The sequence below is a fragment of the Oryzias melastigma genome, linkage group LG15 (genome assembly GCF_002922805.2).
Source record: "Oryzias melastigma strain HK-1 linkage group LG15, ASM292280v2, whole genome shotgun sequence".
NCBI classification, from domain to species: Eukaryota; Metazoa; Chordata; class Actinopteri; order Beloniformes; family Adrianichthyidae; genus Oryzias; species Oryzias melastigma.
In genome coordinates, this window is record NC_050526.1 from 22,580,617 (window position 1) to 22,601,551 (window position 20,935).

Consider the following 20,935-nt stretch of genomic DNA (forward strand, 5'->3'; position numbering starts at 1 on the left):
TGAAATACATTGAATCTTACAAACAATGTCACAGCAAAGCATTAAATGCTAGGAAACATGATTTAACATAAACAAAGATCCTCTCCAATGAATGTTGTGCGTTTGGCTTAATTAACATTTTTTTGTGACATTCATCAAGAAAATTAGGCTCAAATTTGCATTTCTGAGTCAGATTTTTTATCATTTCACTGTGAATCAGGTGCAGATAACAAAAGCTGCTTGTTATATATACATTTTCTTGGACATCTTGCTCAGAACTGTTCAGTTAAATAGCACCAATATTGTTTGCTCAACTGGTAATGTTAGGCTGTAAACAGATAGCTTAGTTAAGGGTGATGGGAAGGGAGGGTGGGGTTGCTTTGTGTCAACAGTTCGGTCCACAACTCAGAGTCAAATTTAAAGTGAACTCCCGCAGAAACTTTCTCCTAGAAAATAACTTTGTTTTTTTTTTTTTTTATTTTGACAAAAACGGCATAATCATAATTAAAAGACCGCTGGGAATTCTTTGAAAATGGATGATTGGAGATTTCTAACTTTATAGAGGATATGTATTTTAATAAACATGCTTAAGCATCAAGTATTTAAAAAACGTTTTCCTTTATCAGATTATAAATGAAAACATAATTTCTCTCCACTTTCAGGAAAGTTGCTACTATTGTGAGGATCAATCTTTTCGTCTTTCTCAATTATATTTGATTTATTTTGACATTTTGAGGTTTTTTTTTTTGAGTCCGCTCTGCACACTTGAGAATTTGGTTGACTTCTTAATTGTTCACACCTGGTTTGGTGTTTATCATCTCAGATGCTTCATTTTGTTAATTATACCTCAGCGTTTGTGAAATCTTTGAAATCAGCAGACAGATTTACATCTTAGCTTTTGTTTCTTAGCATTGTGTGTCATGCGCCAGGTATAACTTCTTTTTGAATATGTTTATAATTTTACAAACTTTTAGAATGAATTCATTTCTTTTTCTTCTTCCTTTTGCTTTTTTCTATATAGTTGTGTTTTTTCTGTAAGTTAATTTACTGTTAATGGTTAATAATTAAATATTGTTGGCATCGAAAATAATAAAAGTTCTACAATATTTTAAACTAAGTGCACCAATTAAACGATAAAGATTACATTATAGTGAGTCTGATAGAATACAATTTTCTTTTAAGATTTAGAGTTCAAGTTGGGTTTCAAATGCAAAGGAAAAAAATTCTTTTTAACTTTTGAAACACTTTGTTTTCTTTAGACTAAGAAAGCTAAAGAATTTCATCATTATGTCTCACAGCACCTAATGTTTATGGCTTCAACTGTGGTTTTTTTTTCTTAAAGGCTGTCAAAATATTCATAAACTGACAGCATTCAGAGAGTTAGTGACTGCGGTAAAAAAACAACTTCTGTCTTCTGCTTTGCATCTCCTACCAAATCCTGATTCAGAAATACATCGAAGGACACTCAACACCATTAAGACAGAAAGCTCCTTTGGGAGACAGATCCAAAATGATGCTTGTCATTGAAAAACAGCTCTAAAATGTTTTTAAAAATAGTTTTCAATGTTTACAGTTGGAGACAAAAACACAAAAATTACGAGTATAAATACAATTTTTAAAAAAGTGTTTTGTAAAGGAAGACCTGATTTTTAAATAGCTGAAATAGTTTAAAGTGAAATTTTGAAAGCGGACGCTCAGCACTCGGATGCCTTTGTCTTAAAGAGGCTGCTGCATTAACATCAGCACTGCAAAGCTTTTCTGCAGCAAACGGTACAAGAGTTTGTGTGTCAACAAACACATAAAAATGACGGTCCTTGTAAAATGTGTCAGCATTTCCAGAAGGTTAAATACATTTTCATAAATGGTGATTCTAACAAGCCCATATACTGTAACATAACATTCTCATTCACTGCTCAAGGTGGAAAAAACATACATTTAGTTTAAGTACTTCAATTAAGTTAACAAAGTCTTTTTCATTAAAGAGAAAAGTAGAAATTAATTTAAAAAAAAAAGAACGAGTTACCCTGAGCGACTCCAAGAGCTCCAAACACGCCAACTCTGGTGTCCCTCTTCCAGTTGGGATATGTCTGATTAAAGTAATCCACTGCATCATTGGTCCAGTCACTAAGCCACAAGTTCTGACCAATGAAAGCGATGTTCTGAATGAAGTAAATGAGGAAAACCATAGCGGTATAGCCCCAGCCCAGGGCGCGCAAGTACTGGAGGTACACAGAGAACTTCACCTAAACACAGAGGAGAAAAGACACACTGCTTAGAACCCTAAATCCAAATTCTGGTCTTGATATTGTTCAAAAAAGAAAACTCAAAATGCATACCTGTCCCGTTTCCATTGCTTCCTTCTCGATTAGTCTCTGTCCCGCCTTTGTTTCATCAGCATCTTCTGATTTTTTTAATGTACTGTTTTTTCTTACTCTGACACTAGAAATGAAGAAAAGACGACATCAATTGAGAAACTGAACAAACACGTTCTTTAATTCAATTCAATTCAATTTATATAGCCCAATATCACAAAACAATTGTCTCATTGGGCTTCACACCAGTAATTATTATGCATGCATTGCATGTAAAAAAAGCAAAAAAAAAAAAAAAAAAAAAAAAACAGGCAATCAAAATCTTTAGATCATTTACTAGCTGCAAATGTGCAGAAAGAAACCCATCTGTTAAAAAATCTTTCAACTTATTTGGTGTGAATTCATTTATTGGTGATTTTCATACCTTCCAGGGGTTCCCTGACTTTTTTAAACATTTTCTCTGAAACTCTGTGTAATGGAAATGTCTATGACAGCAGGGTTTCTTCATTTTTGGCTCTTGTGTCCAAAGGGAAATTCTTCAAAAACAGCTTTTCAAGCCTTACACTGTGCTGCCATGTTCACAGAGAAAGACACTAGCAGCTCAGAATTATTACCTCACAGCGAACTCCTCTCTGTGAGGACTTCTTACTAACCTTTACAAAGACGCCATGGCAGTAAGGTCTTTTCTAAATGCGTGATAAATGTCAGCATTTAAACCCAGATATGTAAAGTAAGACACGGAGCTTTTTAAGCTTACAGTTTCAGGGATCGTTGAACGCTCTGAATGCAAAGTGAACCTAAGAGTTCAGCTCCTGGGAATATTAAAAAAAAAATAAATAGCTATTTGAGAATAAAATATATGAACTTTTGAAGAGAGACATGTTTTTAATGCTTTTTAGCAACACTGAAATCATAAAAAGCATCAGATGCTTTTTTCAGGGTCATGGCTGATATCTGTTCACTTTACCTCTGACAGCCCCTGCCTGGCTGCTCCATAAGAGCAAACCTGCATTTATTTTTTTTTTCTAGAGGCGATAACATCTGTTAGAAGAAACGGAGCTTTTCAGTTTCTATAGTTACACACATGGATGTATATAATTTTACTTCACACGATTTATGTCGTTTGGCTGAGTTTCTGTTACAAAAGTAAAATAGAACAGAAGTAATCTGACTTTCATGTTCTGCTGAACCTTTACTAACTTGTGGTTCATTTTAATGACATTCTCTTGATGTCTGGAGTCTTACATAAAGTGTAACTTTTATATAAAACGCTGCATTGATTGTTGTCTGTGTCCACTTGAGTTTTTCAGACCTGCTGCCGCGCTGGCTGCGACGGATGCTGTTCTCTCTCTTCAGTGTGAAAGAAACTGTGTCTTCCAGAGGAGAGTCTGGCTGAGTGTCCTCCCTCTCAGGGATGATGTCTAAGTCTTCAGTATCCTGGCAACCATCTGAATGAATATTTATCAAACACAACAAACACTATTTGTCAACATATCATTTAAGACGTTCAATTAGAAGCTCTCGCACGGGTATAGCTAAAGCTAAGACTGGAAAAAAAGCCTTTTAATATGTTCAATTGATGTTTAAAACAGACGATGGGAAGAATGTAAACACCTTTGTTGGAGTTGCTCTGATCGTTCTGCTCTTTGGCATACGTGTCCAAAAACTCTGAAAAAGCTCCTTTGCTGGCTCGAAGGCTGCTGTAGGATCCAATCTCAGAGATCTTTCCATCCACCAAAACAACAACTTCATCCACATAAGGCAAGAAGCTTACTCCGTGAGTCACCAGAATACGAGTCTGTAGACATAAACACAGCTCTCACGTTTAGTATTCTGGGCTTTTTTTTCCACATCACACTCATTTATGACACAAACATAAGCTGCACTGTTAAGCCTACAGAGGTTCTCCTTTAAAAACTTAATAAACGCAGGGCACTAACCTTGTTTTTGAGAAGTCCATTTGGTCCAATAACTTTATCAAACAGATGTTTTCCCACATGTGAGTCCACAGCGGACAAAGGGTCATCTAATAAATAAATATCAGCCTGACTGTAAGCTGCTCTGGCTAAGCTCACTCGCTGTTTCTGGCCTCCTGAAAGGTTGATGCCCTGAAGGGAACAAACCAAGAAACGGCATAAGATACTAACATACACACATCTGCACCCTATTCATCGATCAAGAGAAAAGACAAAGGTCATGACCCTCGAACGTACTTTCTCCCCGATCTCAGTGAGTTCTCCTGCAGCCAGCAGCTTTAAATCAGGTCCAAGGGCACAGGCCTGTATCACCTCCTGGAATCTCTTTTCTTCATGAGAAGAGCCAAACAAGATGTTATCCCTTACAGTGGCATTTTGAATCCAGGCTTGTTGTGGCACAAATGCAAGGGAACCCTGAAGAGAAATAAAACAATACATTGACACCGTGTTTCTGCCGAGTAGAGAAGCTCACAATACTAAAAACCATCTGCTTTGTTGGCTTTTCTAAGAAAAAATGTTGCTTCTATCTTGATACATTCAGATCCTATTTTAATGCTTCAAGTAATTCTTCACATAACCTAAAATTAAACCATGTGGATTTATAATAAAATAGAATAAAAAAAGTAAAGATTCACCTTATTATCTAGTTTAAAAAGAGTCTTTTAATTATGATTATGCAGTTTTTAGGCAAAAATCAATAAACCTGTCGTTTTCTTGGATATAGTTTCTACAGAACGGCATTAGAAATTAACCTTAGAGTTGTGAGTGAGACTGTTGACATAGAGTAACCCCACCTCCCTTTCCCATCACCCATAATTGAGCTATCTTTACACATGCTGCTAGAATTACTGGTGTGACAAAAATGGAGAGCAATGTAAGAGCTATTAAGCCATTCAGTTTTTGGCCAGATGTCACCCTGGACAAGGAAAACTATCTTTATACATGTCTTCCATCATCAGAAAAATAACACAAAAACATGGTAGAACTACTATTTTATCAGGGTTGGTCTTTAAGAAAACTAAAAAATAATTTGAAAATCAGCAGATAATTGTACAGTCATTTTCTAACTGTAGTCACCTTAATGTTGATGAAGCCTTCTTTGCTGTGCATTTCCCCCAGCAGGGCAGACATAAGAGAAGACTTCCCTGAGCCGACTGCTCCCACTACTGCTACGAGACGGCCAGGTTTAATCTCTAGAGAGACACTGAAACACAGAATGAATATGTTCAGTACCACAGAACACAGACGTTTCACTGCAATATAAGTATAGTAACTTAATTTCATACTCTTTCAGGAGAGGCTCAGCGTCTCTTTCCCAAGAGAAGGAACCGTTTCGCACGCTGACAGCCGAGTCTAACATAAAACCAAACACACTAGTCAGACAGATGTTCTCTACTCAGCCGAGAGGAAAGCAAGTATTGTGATATCAGACGTACCAAAGCTGGGGTCGTGTCGCACAAGGTCAGATTCAAGATCTTCACCTCCAAGAAACTTCTCCAGTCTCTTTTTAGACACTCCTGTCTAAATAGTCAGAGATAAGTTATGTGGGCTTTAATTATAAGTTAGCTGTAAATGGGTGGTGAGTATTCAACTTTTCCTTACTTGAACAATGGAAGCAATTAGCATGGGCAGCATGGCCAGAGGAAACCGAAGAATATTAAAGAGCGAGATGGAAGTGAACGCTTTCTCAGCCGTTAAAACATTGTCTGGGCTTACGAGAACATATACTGAAAAAGAAGCCAAAGAAACCTGGAAGAGAAACGGTCAAAACACCATGAGGAACAATGAAGGGACAGAAACAACGATTTGTAAAGTTTATTTAAATAACAAACCAGAGCAGGAGCACAACTGAAGATGAAAATAGAAACTGAGGACAAATACGCAAACTTCTTCATGACCTTCAGCTCTTCACCTCTGATGGACTCAACCTGAGCTTGGAAGGAGGGCTCCCATGCAAACAGCTTCAGAATCTGTAGAAGGATTGAGGCCAAAAGGGGACATTATAAGGGAAAATGTGGTAAAAAGTGTTTTTCTTTAATTTAGAAATAAAAATTATGTCAAACTTATCAAAAAACATACCAGTTTTATGTATTTTTTTGAATTGGTAACACGGTTCATGAAGGAAACATGTCAAACATAAACCTCAAGAGAATAAATCAATGAGTGCACTCACCTTGACCCCATTGAGCAATTCATTCATGATTTTCATTCTTTTGTCTTTGAATTTCATGTTTTCCACCTGAAAGTAGAAGATATTACAATATTTACGTTTGGCAAATATGAAGCTTTTTTTTAATTTCATGTCGAGAACATAAACTTCCAACATGAATTAAAAATAAATAAATAAATCAGAACTAGCAAAAATCTCTTTTCCTAAAGGTTTATAATGTCTGTGGAATTCACATTTTTTGCCTAGTATGGTGTTTTTGTTTCACAAAAATGTAAAGTATTGATAAAAATAAAAAAACAAGTAAAAAAAACTCAGGCTTTTTTAAGTTAACAAAATCCTGGTTGCTTCACCTTAATATTAATTTTGTCTTCTGGAAATGAAACGGCTGTAGATTTTACATTACAGCCAGATTTACTGAGTTTACTGAATCTTCCACTTTTCTAAATCTATCACACCAGTGACACAAATACAGGCCACTGCAATTGAGGTAAAGAACAATCCTATTGTAAAGGAAAAATGTTATTTACTTCCATTATAGCACATTATCTCTCTCATTATTCATCACACCAAAAGGGAAAAAAGCCCCTTTTTAGCGTATTTTTCTAATCAATTATTGTTATTACTCTCTGTGCATAGAACGTTACACCAATTGTGACTCTTTCTGACCTGGAATTTCCTGGCCTGTGTAGCAAGCAGCCCGTTGATGGGGACCATTAGCACCATAACTAGCAGCCCTGCCAACACTGAAGGTCCCAGCTCCAGCCACAGGAAAACAATGGACACAATGATCTGCAGAGGGCAGGACCACAGCAGGTGGATGAAGTTCGTCACGTCGTTGAACCGCTGGGCATCGGCCGACATGAGGTTCACCGTTTCACCAACTGTTGACTCCTTACGAGTGTCATTAGACACCACCAGTGCCTTAGAGATGAGAGGAAAGACAAGAAATGATGGGGGGTGGTGATGAAATACATGGTTACTTAATAGAACAAGAACCAACAAAAACATTTACTCATTTTAGCTTAGAACTCACTGATTTCTGGAAGCACGGCAACCTTCTAAGTCATTAGTGAGAGAAAATTCTACTTGGTATTTAAGTGTGATTACAGCTGAACACAACAACACACAACACTGAGCAGCTCATTAACCTGCTATTGTGGAACTGCAGAACACCCATAGATGACACGTCGGGCAATTCTCCCTCTATATAGTGATATTTTTGTCATGGCATGTATTCGTGAAAGAGATTTTCAGCCTAGCAACTGCCTGCCAAGTCTGTAACGCCTGTCACAAACTACAACCAGTAATTTGTTTTGTCCACTAAAGTAAAAGTTTTTTTTCTCAAACTGCAGATTACCATTTTTATGGATTAGTTTGAGTTATTTTCTTTGTATTCACCTATTCGTTCAAACATTCAGTATTTTAGGTGCCATGGCAAAAATAGTGTGATTTAAAATAAAAAAATGTGTTTTCTCTTTCTCCTCCTGTCTAAATGATTACATTTTTTTTTTTTTACCTTTTTGTAGACAGCATCCATCAAAGCAGTGCGAACCTTCATCCCCAGCACAAAGCAGCGCTGAAAATACTGCTGCAGGAACAGAGACTGCAGGATGGCCACCAGCAACAGCAGCACCGCATACACATAACCTTCCCAGACATAACTGTCCGGGTCCTGTGTGAAGGAGATCATCAATCTAAGGGAACAAGGAAGAGACATTTCAGGACATATTTTAAAGCTTCAAGTTACATTCATTATTTCATCAACACTATAGTTTTTCTTGTGGCATGTTTCCACATGCTCAGTCACCCCTGTGATAATTTACAATCTTCACATTTCCACATGTATCCCTCTGCCCTGGTGCTGTCAGTTAATAATTAAACAAATCAATGATCAGTAAATAGTTAAGCTGTGTCTGGACATTTACAAGGTCAAAAAGGGTTACTTCAAACTACTGAGGGTGCAACGGATGCCAGAATCACTCAATATTTTAAAACAGTGCTGCCAATGTCTTAGAAAAGGCTATTGGTGGAAACAGAAACCCAGAAAGTTACAGTTTTCTCAATTGGTCTCACCTTTTGATCAAAACATGTTTTCCAAAGAAAAAAAAAGACCAACATTTAGGCACCCAGAGTTTGAGGCAGAGTAAAGACTGAAAGCTTTTTGCTTGCTTGAACATGCATTAACCACCTTTGGTGCAACACAAATGGAGATCGGTACAATTGGTTTGAGGCTTTTTGATTTTGAGTGTCATGCGAGCAAAAAAGAAGACTAAAACACTGAAAACAAAATGATTTTGACTCAACTATGAGCAAAGAACAAAAGTGTTTTTGTGACGGTCAACAGAAGAAACTGCTTTCTTCACTAAAATCAAACTAATTTTGTATTTTACCTTTTTTGTACTATAAGAGATTGGCATCAAATTTTGTAAAAACAAAATTATAAACATGAAAAACGAGTGAAAAGTACAAAAAAATTATATACTTAAGGAGTTGAGGGCTGACAAAAGCCAGCAGGTCTTGCAGAAGTTTGAAGAATGCAGATTCTATCAGAAGCCATTTGAAGGTTTTATACATAGTTGAAAGCAGCCATGAATTGGGATAGTCTTCTTCTTCTTTCTTTTCCTTTTTCTTCTTTTTCTTTTCTGTGCTCTTTCCTTTGTCCTCCTTAAATATGAAAAGAGTCTTTAAGAACACATTTACACATTCTCCACTTCAAGAAAAGAGCAGCCGTTTACAAGTGTTTACGTTTTTTTAATGTTTCTTTATTCTCACCATCATCAGAGCATCCTGACTCACACCTTTCCCCAGACCGTTGGAAATACCATTTTCAGAGGCTTCTGCTTGAGCCCTCCCTTTGTTTTTCAAGGGCTTTTTCTTCAACTTGTTTTGATACCGGACTCGTGCCGCAGCTAAATCCGAATCCATGTGATGCTGAAAACGACTGCTGAGGTAAGAGGTGCTATCTTTCTCATTTAGCTCCCACATGTCCTCTTGAACCAGAGGTCGCTTATAGCCTGTCACAACCATGCTGTGAATAAAGAGAAAAGTATAGAATCAAATAGAGAACACTAATGGATGTTTACTTTGATTTTACCGAGTGAAGAATCTACCTGTTGAACCAGTTGAAAGTGATTCTGCTCAAAAACGATGCTCCTAGTTCTGGATTCTGAGATGCACAAAGGAAAGGACAAACATCACACAAATGTTGGGGATAAAACCATAACTTTAAATATAGGTGACTGTATGAGAAGAACCTTTTTTGCTTGCTCTCTCGCCTCTGGGGGGATATCAGCAAACGCAGAGAGGACAAGTGCAATCAATTCCAACCCAAAGGAAATGTGGAAAAGGCAAAAACGAGGGACATCACTGACTTCTCCCTGAAAGCAAACATAATGAAAAAGTGAATCCTGTACAAAGGAGCATCAATAAATTTAGTTGTTTGTTCTCCTTCCTAACAGCTTGCTTTGCGATCTATGCTCATACCACTTTCAGTGCGTCTCTGATGAGAGTCTGGAAAGGGAAAACGTCACACAGGACCAGCAACAGCCAGAAAATAAAAAGGCTGGCAGAGTCCACGGCTCCTTCCTTCCGTCTCACTCCTTCCTGACACAGCAGCACGAGGATCTGACAACAGAAAAGGTGTCAACAATCAAAATTAAAAGCCTTAAGTTCAGAATTAATGCAAATATGTATTAAAAATGGTAATTATGTACCCATGTCACAGCAAAGAGCACAGGATTTGTGTAGTAAACAGCTGCGTTTTTAACTGTGGAGCTATTTGGACCAAAATCTTCTCCTAATGTGACCGCCAAGCCAGCGATGGCCGTCAGGAGCAACAGAGCCACCACAAACTGAGGAGAAGAGAGTCAAAGGACAACATGGTGATTCAGATGAGCTTAATCTTCCTCTTAACATCATATAATAATGACAAAACAAATGTGTCTCTGTCTGCATTACCTGTTTACATAGATAGAGCTTGGTCCAGTGTTTTGTGTTCACTCTGGTTCTTCTGCAGAGAGACATGAGGTGGTGAGGAGCAAAGAGCCACAGGAACCCCAGAGGGATCCACACCAACACGGTCTGCTCCACACATATCGGCAGATCTGGATCCTCCCGATCCAGAAATGAAGCATTCTGGTGGCACACAAACACACAATCACTAACAGTTCAATCATCTTGTACTGAGAATGAGAACAATGTGTTTAAAGATACGATAATTTATGGGTAGGAAAGACCCTGATCCCCAACCCATCAGTGTTAGTTTCAGCTCATTTCTTTAGGACTGTTTCAATGTTTTTAAACTGGCAAATCAACTGTTAAATATATAAATAATTATACCATTATATAGTGCTGATGCTAAGAACACTGTACAATATGTGAAGAATTGCACAAGTTTAGCCTTTAATTCAGAAAACTAATTGTTAGTTTTCAACTTTTACTTTAAAAAAAATGCATATTTATTGGGATTTTTTTATTTATTTATTTGTACTTTGAACCTTTAAACCATAAGCAGTTTTACATTTTAAGGCTAAAGTTTTCTATAGCTCTACCCTACTTTTTGATTATTATTTTTTCACTTAGAAATCATCAACAAAATTAAAAACAAACATGTTCAGACCACTGCACAAAAACAAACAGGGTTTCATTTCCAAAGTGCAGATTAAAAATCAAAGTGTTTGTTTTATAATCAAGTTTTTAATCAATACTTTCTAAATTAGATACTTCAGAGAAACACTGCACTCTGGAATAAATCCTCACATTAATACCAAACGTTTGAGGAATAAAATACAATTTAATAATAGTGTATTTAAAAATATATAAATGAAAAATTTGTATATACACATTTTAAATAAAAAAACAGAAATAACCAAATAAATTTTATATTTTTCTTACATAAAAAAATAAATAATCACAGATACAGAAATAAAATTAAAGCACCTTTTTTGGCATCTCAGCTACTAGCAAAATTTATATTTTCAAAAAACTGTGAGACAGATCCTCTACAACGCAAAAATGATTTAATGAGTTTATTACTTTTTTAATGGGATAGTTTGTTATGTTTGTTTAAGGGATTCATCCTCTGTACACAGACAGTAAAAGTCAATTATCTGATGCTACGCTTTTGAGTACAATTTTAAAGCCTGACGTATCCCCTTCAGCTATTTACTTAAGTTTTTCCTTTTGGACTCAATGAATCGGTATCAAAAATAAGGTTTTATAAACAAAATTCTGTTAAACTCAAACAAAACAAAACAGTTAAGAGATTATTTACTATCAATTATTTAACATTTTAGAATTGATGGAAACCATGTAAAATTATGAAACTGTAAAGCACAAGTTCCATCATTCAAAATTCTAAACAGAACAAAAAAAATATCTAACAATAACCCTTAGAAATTACCAGATAGATCACAAAACATGTGCTTCAAGTCTGGGACTTGTTACATTTTGTCCAATCTGTTAGCCATTGTTAGCCATATTTTTACATACAGACAGTGAAAAGTAAAGTTCAAAGCGTTCAATTAAATGCAGCATATTTTATATTTAAAAAATAGACTTTAGGAGTTTTAAACTTGTTATTATGAACATTATTTTATTTTTTCTTGTGTTAAAATTAAATATAATCTAGGACCAGATTCCCTTCACAATTTGGATCTTAAAACAAATGACAAAAAATATTTAAATAAAACAACAAACAAACTTTTGTAAACTTCACGGAAATACATCAAAATGCTTTGGCGTTTGGTTTCAGATCAAATGGGCAAACATCAAAAGTAAAAGTGTTTTTTCATCTGGAGATCCCAACAATAAAGCCCATTTACTGATTCCTTCTTTTCTCTCCCAAGCAACATCTGTCTTTTCAACTCACCCAGAAGACTGACCCGCAGTACTCCTCCAGAGCGGCAGCACACATGATCCGCTGTGCTGGCTTTAGTTGCCGTTCAATTATTAGACAACCAGATGCCTCGTGTCCTCTGCTCTACTGCTGCTGAGCCTGACTCAAGCGCTGCTTTTCTCCCCTCTGTCCACCCACTGTTCAGGCACAATTGTAGGATGTGACTTCAAGGGACTTTGATCCATGAGTCTTATGGGAAGAAACAAAAAAAACGCAACCTCATTGTGTATAGAGTTCACTCGATTGAAAGTGGTTTGTCAAAAAAAAAAAAAAAAAAAAAGGTGAATCCCAAAAAGTTAAATGATCTCAAAGTTTATAGTAGAAACCCCTGGTGAACCTCTGGTTGTCTAAAGTACAAAGATCCAGGTTTGAAAAGTATTCAACAGCTGAAGTGATGAAATCCAACTTTGTTCCAGCCCGCCGACTTTCCTCAACCATAAAAGCTGTAGAGTTAAACTTTTATGCCGATAAACGCGCTGAAAGTCTTACGTAAGCATTACAGTGCAGTCTTCAGTGGGTTGTGGAGCAGACATCCGAAAAAGAAAAAAAAAAAAAAAGGCAGCATGTTTGGGGAAGAGAAGGGAGGGGTCAAATTAGCCCCGCTTTCCTGTTGGGTTTCCACTTTTCCTCTGAATTCCTCCACTCCCATTTGGAGGAGATCCAGATTTAAAGCTAAAGTCAGAATCAATCGAACTCTTGAGAACCAGACAATGCTTTCTGCATATTGAAATGTCACTTGAGAGGGAATTTAGAAGAGGATGTGGGGGCTTCGTGCAGAGTTCTGCTGCTTTTTTTGTTCACACTGAGAAGGGGGTGGGGGTGGGGTGGGGGGGCTGGACTTCAAAACCAAGCGTCTTGCTTTACATCTGGACTCAAGCATAAGTGGGAAGAGATTGTTCAGCTGGGTCCACTGATCTTTCTTTTTGAAATACTCTTTGAGCAAAGTGAATCATCCCTTTTATGGATATAATATTTCCTCTGTTTGTTGATGACTGTTTATTATCACCTGGTTTTAATACCACAAGCTTATCAAAAGACGATGTTTATGATGCGGCTGACAGTTTCTGGATATAAATAGAGAAATAAAATAGTTGAGTAACTGAGTGCTTGTCTTTTTTTATTTTTATTTTTAGCCTAAGAAACAAAAGAATTAAAGACCATTTGACTAAAGTATTGAGAATAAAACCCTACACTGGTAGGAGCTGTAGTCAATGAACCAAATGGGAATCTATTAAATCTCAACAGCAAATGCAGAAGAAAGTTGAACAATTAAGAGTTTGTATTACAAAGATGTTTTGTGGGAGAATATTGTTTAAAAATAAGTGGTTTGTTAAATTGTGGAGTAAACTTTAACTAAACTCTGTTTTGCTTCTGTTACCTTTTGTTTTTTTGTTCCTTATAATATGGTGTTCCTCATGTATAAGTTAAGTACAGAAATAGACCTCTTCATACAGTGAATGGATTATATTTCTATCGTTGTTTTTGTTGGACAGGATGAAGAAGAAGACAGAAGAGAGAGGGATGTTGGGGGGGGGGTGATAAAGCAATAAGTAAGATATTGCTGGAAGGTTTTAATCATGACTCACAAGAGGAAACGTTGGTCTAAAAGAGATGGGGCCTGTCCAAACACACGCTCAATACATTCATGTTGGCTCCAAAAATCTCTACATTCAAACTTGTCAACATGTACACAATACAACTGAAGTTCACACGCACATGCTCGTGCATGCCAACCGACACAGTATTTCATTCTGTCACACATACTATTTGTGCAAAGGTTAGCTGACACCTGTGCTCAGGTGAGGGTTTATGTACTGCTGAGGTGGATGATGGAATGTAAAAAGCCAGGGCCACCACCGTCATCCGCATGGTATAGCAGAAAGAGGAAATCAGCTCGCCAGGCAATCACATCGACCAGCCAGATCAGGGCTAGCGGGACCGCCAAAGGAGTCCCAAATTCCAAAGAGCTGGGAGGCACAGGAGCACGGAGAGTGGAGGCTCCAGTCCAGCCAGAAAAATAGCCCTCCCTGCTGCGCCAGGGGGCCAAGCCCCAGACGAGCAACCCACCACCACCCAGGACATCTGAGCATTCCCCCTACACTCCAGGCAACCACTCCAGGCAACCACCTGCCCACCCCAGAGAAGGTCCAGGATAGAGAATGGCAGGAGCCGACCAACCCCAGCCATGAGTACAATGCTCAAGAAAAGTGGGGGTCCCCAAAGAGCGCTGCAAACAAGGCCCACCAGGGTCCTCTGTTGGAATCTCTCTGTTGGAGAGATTTAGTAAGAACCAAAACCCCCACCACAAAGAAACAGGCACCCCCAGGCTCGGATGTGATGTGATCCCAGCTCATGGTCTTGCCAAAGAACTCGGAGATTCCTCTCCCTGCGTGGAGAGAGGGCTGCTGGGCGCAGGAACCCAGAAACAAGGGACACGCCCACAAAATGATCTAATTTAATTCACTGACCTAAAATCAATCCAGTACATCTTTAGCCAAAAATTCAGCCAGTGTGACTCAGAGAGAAAAAAACCTGGGGACTGAACAGGTAAAGCTTTCCAGATTCCTTGTATTTTTTGCTAGATAATCAGGTAAGTTAAATATGTGTGGAAACATGAAAACAAGACATTCCAAAAAAAATTCAACCCACTGTTGTTTCTCCACATCCAAATAATACAAACGGAACATTATTAGAACATTAGACCACATTGAAGGGTCACATGATGTCTTTGCAGAATTCAAAGTCTTTCCACAGATTAGACTGTAATGATGGAATAATCATTGTTGTGTGTTGTACGCTGTGATGGTTCTTGATCAAATTTACATTCTAGTGAAATAAACCTACCGTGCCTCATTCCAAATGGATCCAAATGTTTTGATTAACAAGTTGCCTCAGACAAATCATTGTGATTGGATCGTAGGAATATAAATAGATCAATGATTAATCTATTAACCAAATAATCATTGCACCACTACAGAGAAAATAAATACGAGAATAATAAAATAATAAATTAAGAGGAACAAACATTTAAGCTAAACCACCTGCAAGAACAAGCATTAAGCTCCAGTGCATCTCTACAAGGGGGGGTGCAGTTATGGAATAACTGCGGGGAAAACATAAAAATTGTCAAACCATACATACATTTTAAGCATTCATTAAGGGTGATTTTGATCGCTATATGTATATATGTGTGTTAGTGTATATATAAATGCACAAAATTGTCATTTCGCTGCTCTTTTCATGAAATTGATTGATAATTGTTTGTTTATTTTTGGGCTCAATAAGAAGGAAGGGGCTTGGACTTGATAAGGTTTTAGCTTCATCCAAAGCCCTTTTTCGAACTCTGAGCACCTGGACTTTTTTGGGGGGGAAAATTAGCATTCTCTTTTTATTTGTTGTTCTTGTCCAAAAAAAAAAAAAAAGTTACTGATAATTAGATTAAATAAAAAAAGGCTTAAAAGTCCAGAGCGATAGTGAGGTGTAGCTGACTACATATCAAAAATGATCGGAATATTGGCATTTTTTACCAGAAAAAAACACATTTTAAATCATTTTTGTCTAGTATGAGGACATGTATAATTGAGATGTATTTAATCATATTTTTGCAGAGCTAGGAATACCAATAGTTTTACACAAGAAGAGTTTAGAAACATTTACTGTCTATATCCATTTTTACTAAATGCCATGATAAACAAAAATATCCTGATAAACAAACACCGTAATGATACTTGATAAATTTACAGACAAATATTGTATCCTAGCAAAAACCTGGAGGATTTGTTGGGTGTGGAAGTAATAAAGTTATCACACAGTAAGTACAGCCCTAATTAGTGTCTCATGTGTGTGAGAGGTCTCTCACTGTACCAGATGATGAACAAAAACAATTGCTCTTACTGTGAAACTGTTAATCATTAAATCTTTGATAACAGCCTCAATGCAATCAACTGACTGTGTATAAAGTTTAAGGGATGCCTGTGTCACGTGAGGGTTGTGTGTCCAAAGGGTACTTTGATAAACAAAATTTGTGCAAGCATGCATAACAGTGAAGTTCCTTGTGTATTTACAATAATCTTTATTGGGTTTATGGAAGACCAAAGTCAGGAAGCTTTTCCAATAAAGATTGGAAGTCTGGAAAGCAAATCAGTGTAAAGAAAAGAAAAGTTTGATATTTTTAAGGTCAAAACACAGACAACAATGTGATAGATCTGACACAAGAGAAGAATGTAAACAACAATGAGGGATTATTGATCAATGGGTAAATTTAAATGGTCAAATTTTAGCTGAACAATGTTTCAATTTTATTTATACAATATTATAAGGTCTATCAAGTTTTGTAAAGTTCATTTAGGGAAACATAGCAGCACAAATTCAAGTCTTAATCATCATGGGAACTGATTTAAAGCACAATGAGACCAACCACATCCATCCAAGTGAAAAATCAAATCAAACTTTATTTATAAAGCATGTTTCAAACCCAAATAACATGAAGTGTTTCACGGAAAAGTATATTTCAAATGTGAAATCCAAAGCAACACAAAGACCTCCATTTTAATAAACAGAGAAAAAATAAATAACACACATGTCCTCCACCACTTCGACCCCTACGCACCCAACATAATGAAACATGAAATGATACATTAATAAGATTTTAAATCTGGAAGATTAAAGAAGGATAACTGAAAAAAATGAAGGTTTCACAAATGCACATGTAAATGTTATGTGTCAAGGCAATGGAGAAGATTTTAGTAAAACAGGAATGGTAAAAGGCATTTTTAACAGATTCTCAAAAGGCCCAAAGCGTTGTACAGTCACCCGCGCACACACATACATTCACTCACTGATGGCGGCTCCGCTGCCTAAGACTGGTGCCAAGCTATAACTACCAGAAGCAACGTGGGATTCAGTGTTTGACACATGGAAAAAAAAAGCCTACAATCTACCGATTGTAGAGGTTGACCACTTAACTTTTAGAACAGAGAGAAGAAGGTGTCAGAACATTTTTCTTGGCTTGTTTACAACATATATTTTCTTAGAAAATAGATTAAATTAAATCAGACTTGAGTTTGATTTTATAAATTAGACAAAAAGACAAAAGTTTCCCATCCAAATATGCCATTTATTCCTCAATTTGAAAGTTATTTTTTGGTTTCCTCCTTTATTTAAAATGAAATATCCATATCAAAGACAGATCTAATGGACTTTTGCACACTTCCTTCCAGCTGCTATCGCCTGAGTAATAAACTAAGGGCAGAACCATTACCTTTGTGATAGTTTAAACTTGAAAGCAAATAAATTCTAACCATAAATAAGCAAAAATCTGTGGTCTCTATTGATCTTGTACTCAATGTCTGCACCAATCAGCAAATCACAAGACAGAAACTCACTGCGGTTAGGTGTTTAGAGTTGTAAAACAGAGTGAAGTCATGTCATTTTCTGCTTTTACAACTGAACCTTAACCGACAGCAAACTTCTTTAAAGAAGGAGCTTAAGTGGAAATCATTTGTTTTTGGCTTTGCTACGTCATTTCTAACATCACTTGTTTTGATTTTAAATGAGAATTCTACTATCAAATGTCTTTGGAAAACTGTGAGGCTGTATTATCTTTCTGGATATCTTGTTAAACATGAATCATCCAACTTCACTCTACTGGAGACTGTAGGAACATGACAAGGAAACAAACAAAGATAATTAGGCAATAGTAATATTAATCTTGGATTTATAAAGCATTTGAGGGGGATTCCAAAAACCTTAATCAGGTTCACATAAAAAAAAAAAAAAAGATTAGAGATACATCCAAGTATAGAATATAACTGTAGATCTTTCTTACACTGTTCTTTGACATTTCCATGCATTCCATCGTTGCAACGATTAGAGTTCACAGTGTCTTTTACTTCAATAATCAGACATCAGAATCATACATAAAGCAGGTTTTCTTGATCATACAAACACTTAACTTTTCAATCCAGACTTTTAAAATTTATGACCTCCAACATCTTAACATCTTTACTTGCATTTGCTTTTATGTATTAATTAGATCTACAATAGTACCCTGTATAGTTTTGTTATATTTTGCTCTGCCCTTTTTCTTTCTCTCTTTGATTTTCTCCACCTGTTTTTTTTTTTCCAAGAACTTGACTTATGAAATGCTGCATATATTATCCGTGTAATATTATTTGATGTTAAAACACAATAAAAACTCGATTTGGAAAAAAAAACGTATGACCTCGTTGATTTTTTACACAGCACAACATACTGTATTTACAGGGGTCAATAGAAAAAAAACATTATCATTAGGCTGCAAACTGAGGGGATGTAGAAGCTTCAAGGTCTAATTGATAATAACCACAAAGAAAAGTTTCTGTGTCCGTGTGTGGCACTAAACTTTGGAACAGGTTAAGCAATGAGCTCAAATAACATTCAAATATCCATAAGTAAAAAAAAATATTTAGAAACTTTAGTTTCACAATATGAGGATAAGAAAAATGACGAACGGCAGTTTAAACAAATTCCAAATATGTGGATGAATGATAATCAATCAATGCCTTTTGGATGATAACCAGTAAGTATTACATTTTTGTTGTTGGATATGTAATAATGTTTATTGAAATAATGTGATTGTGCAATTCTGATGACACTCAAGAGATATCAGTTTTATCCTTGACTCTATCGGCAGCACGAGGGGTGATTACTGGATTTATGTGATAATTCATTTTAATAATAAACAATGAGTACTAGAATATCCATTTTGTTACATCTGATTCATTTTATTGTTATCTGTAAATGTGGAAAAACTATTTTAATTTTATACTTGATAAAAACAATCTACACTTGATCTGATAATAACCAAATGACAACTATACAAAAATACAAAATTAAAGAACTCAACAGAAATCCTTTTGAAGCAACAAATCAAACACCATCATAATAATTACGTTATTTAATTAACCTAATGTGACCCAAGTGTGTATTGTATGCATTACTGCACAAATCTTTATGATTAATCACACCATTCAGAGGATTCCATGTTCTTATATTTTGTATTTTTTTTCATCAATGTATTTCTTTATTTCTGAAAGTAGTTTGAAATGTGTGTGATTTCTTGTTTTATTGTTCACATTAATGCTTGAAATAAAACCAAAATAATCTAATCAGAAGTGCAGTTTCAATAGTGAGTACTATCCAATGTTCCAAATGTTCAATAGCCTTGAAATTAAAACATAATTTTAAAGTCAGATCCAATACTTTCTTTCACATTTCAACATTCGCCTTCTGTGGAAAAAAAGATTCTATAAATTTCAGACTCACACAAAAATAGATTTAATCAGAAACCTGTCGTCTCTTTTATCCACGAGCCTTAACTTAGATTCTATAATGTTAAAACTATGAGAAAATTAAAACAAAGAATCAGTGGACCATATTTATTATATTTATATATTTTTATATATTTATTTATTGTTTTTTTCTTTATACTTGTGACAAATACATACATACGAATACATGCGCCCCCCTCTTTAGAAGGGGAGAAAAAGTGAAAATAAAGGATATTGGATGACATGCATTTGAAACTTTAACCCCAAACAGGTTGAAGGATGATCTGAATCTCAGTTAGCTTCTACATAAAGATTTAAAGCATTAGAATAGTTATTTTGGCACTCTGCATAATATCGATTTTTTTATTTAATAGTAACTTAGTGAGCTTTAGAAGACCTTGTTTGCTCATTCTTCATGAAAGCATTTTTTATTTTCTTTTTACATGGATATATTTTTAATCTAGCAGCTAATAATAGTTGCAGGATCTTCATGGTGCTTTGAAAGCGTTTCCTTTGAGCTCTTTCTTTTTTTGCCAGATAACAGCTTAGTGTCAAAACGTTACAACAAATCTCCAGTGTGCAAATTTGTCGGACATGTTCAGATCTTTAATTCATATCCAAACTTAATCAATAGAAATGCGGGAAGCTACTCGGGTGAGCTGCTAAACGTCATCTAGATGAACCTTTAAAGTTCAGCTGACCTGGAGAACAGAACTCGGTGAGAATCTTCCCACACTCACAGACAAAAGGTCACGTAAAATAAAGAAGAAGATCAATGAATAACAAGAATTAAAAGTCAATTTAATATACCACAATGGTGAAATAAGAAGCTCCAAAAATTCTACTTCTGTTCAAGAGCTTAGTGACTCACAATAGTGGGATGTTTATTCAGCTTCATCCTGTTTACTTCACACAACAGATTTCTCCAATTACTAAGCTATATGTCAACGACACAAGCTTTCCTATACTCATGTTGTTGATTTCGGTTTCTGAGGCTGATGGTAGAGAATATAAAGAACTGATTCAGAACAGAAAACTGGCTCTGCATTAATGCAGTGAAAGCTAAGTGGTGGTGGATTTCCAAAGGGGCAAGAGATGTGTCCTCTCCTGCTTCTGAACATTAAAGCAAAAGCCATCGAGTTTTTAGATTTTATGTATGTTGGTGTTTGCCTGAACAACAAGTTGGTCAACAAATCTCTATATGATAAAGCTACAAACTCCCCCTTTACTGAAGCAATTTGGAGTTCAAGGACTGCATGACCTGAAAGACTTTATGAATACCATTTCTTCAG

At 36.1% G+C, this 20,935-nt stretch overlaps 1 protein-coding gene across 3 annotated transcripts in view; it reads right to left on the reverse strand.

Moving 5' to 3' along the window:
• The window catches only part of LOC112161545 (canalicular multispecific organic anion transporter 1), a 36,820-nt gene that overhangs the window by 9,771 nt on the left and 6,114 nt on the right, over positions 1-20,935 (reverse strand). For 2 of the 3 annotated variants that reach the window (XM_024296749.2, XM_024296750.2), the window contains exons 2-23: positions 12,307-12,522; positions 10,395-10,571; positions 10,151-10,288; positions 9,921-10,061; positions 9,692-9,814; positions 9,548-9,603; positions 9,210-9,465; positions 8,920-9,101; positions 7,954-8,131; positions 7,104-7,358; positions 6,441-6,506; positions 6,100-6,237; positions 5,870-6,016; positions 5,704-5,788; positions 5,554-5,620; positions 5,345-5,471; positions 4,505-4,681; positions 4,232-4,399; positions 3,906-4,089; positions 3,604-3,739; positions 2,316-2,418; positions 2,003-2,222 (exon numbers count right to left, since the gene is read on the reverse strand). In XM_024296749.2, coding sequence (XP_024152517.1) covers positions 2,003-2,222; positions 2,316-2,418; positions 3,604-3,739; positions 3,906-4,089; positions 4,232-4,399; positions 4,505-4,681; positions 5,345-5,471; positions 5,554-5,620; positions 5,704-5,788; positions 5,870-6,016; positions 6,100-6,237; positions 6,441-6,506; positions 7,104-7,358; positions 7,954-8,131; positions 8,920-9,101; positions 9,210-9,465; positions 9,548-9,603; positions 9,692-9,814; positions 9,921-10,061; positions 10,151-10,288; positions 10,395-10,571; positions 12,307-12,351 — 3,169 coding nt within the window. In that variant the 5' untranslated portion in view covers positions 12,352-12,522. Of the gene's footprint in view, positions 1-2,002; positions 2,223-2,315; positions 2,419-3,603; positions 3,740-3,905; positions 4,090-4,231; positions 4,400-4,504; positions 4,682-5,344; positions 5,472-5,553; positions 5,621-5,703; positions 5,789-5,869; positions 6,017-6,099; positions 6,238-6,440; positions 6,507-7,103; positions 7,359-7,953; positions 8,132-8,919; positions 9,102-9,209; positions 9,466-9,547; positions 9,606-9,691; positions 9,815-9,920; positions 10,062-10,150; positions 10,289-10,394; positions 10,572-12,306; positions 12,523-20,935 lie in introns of those variants that run through there. The other variant, XM_036215385.1, reaches the window with a different exon arrangement.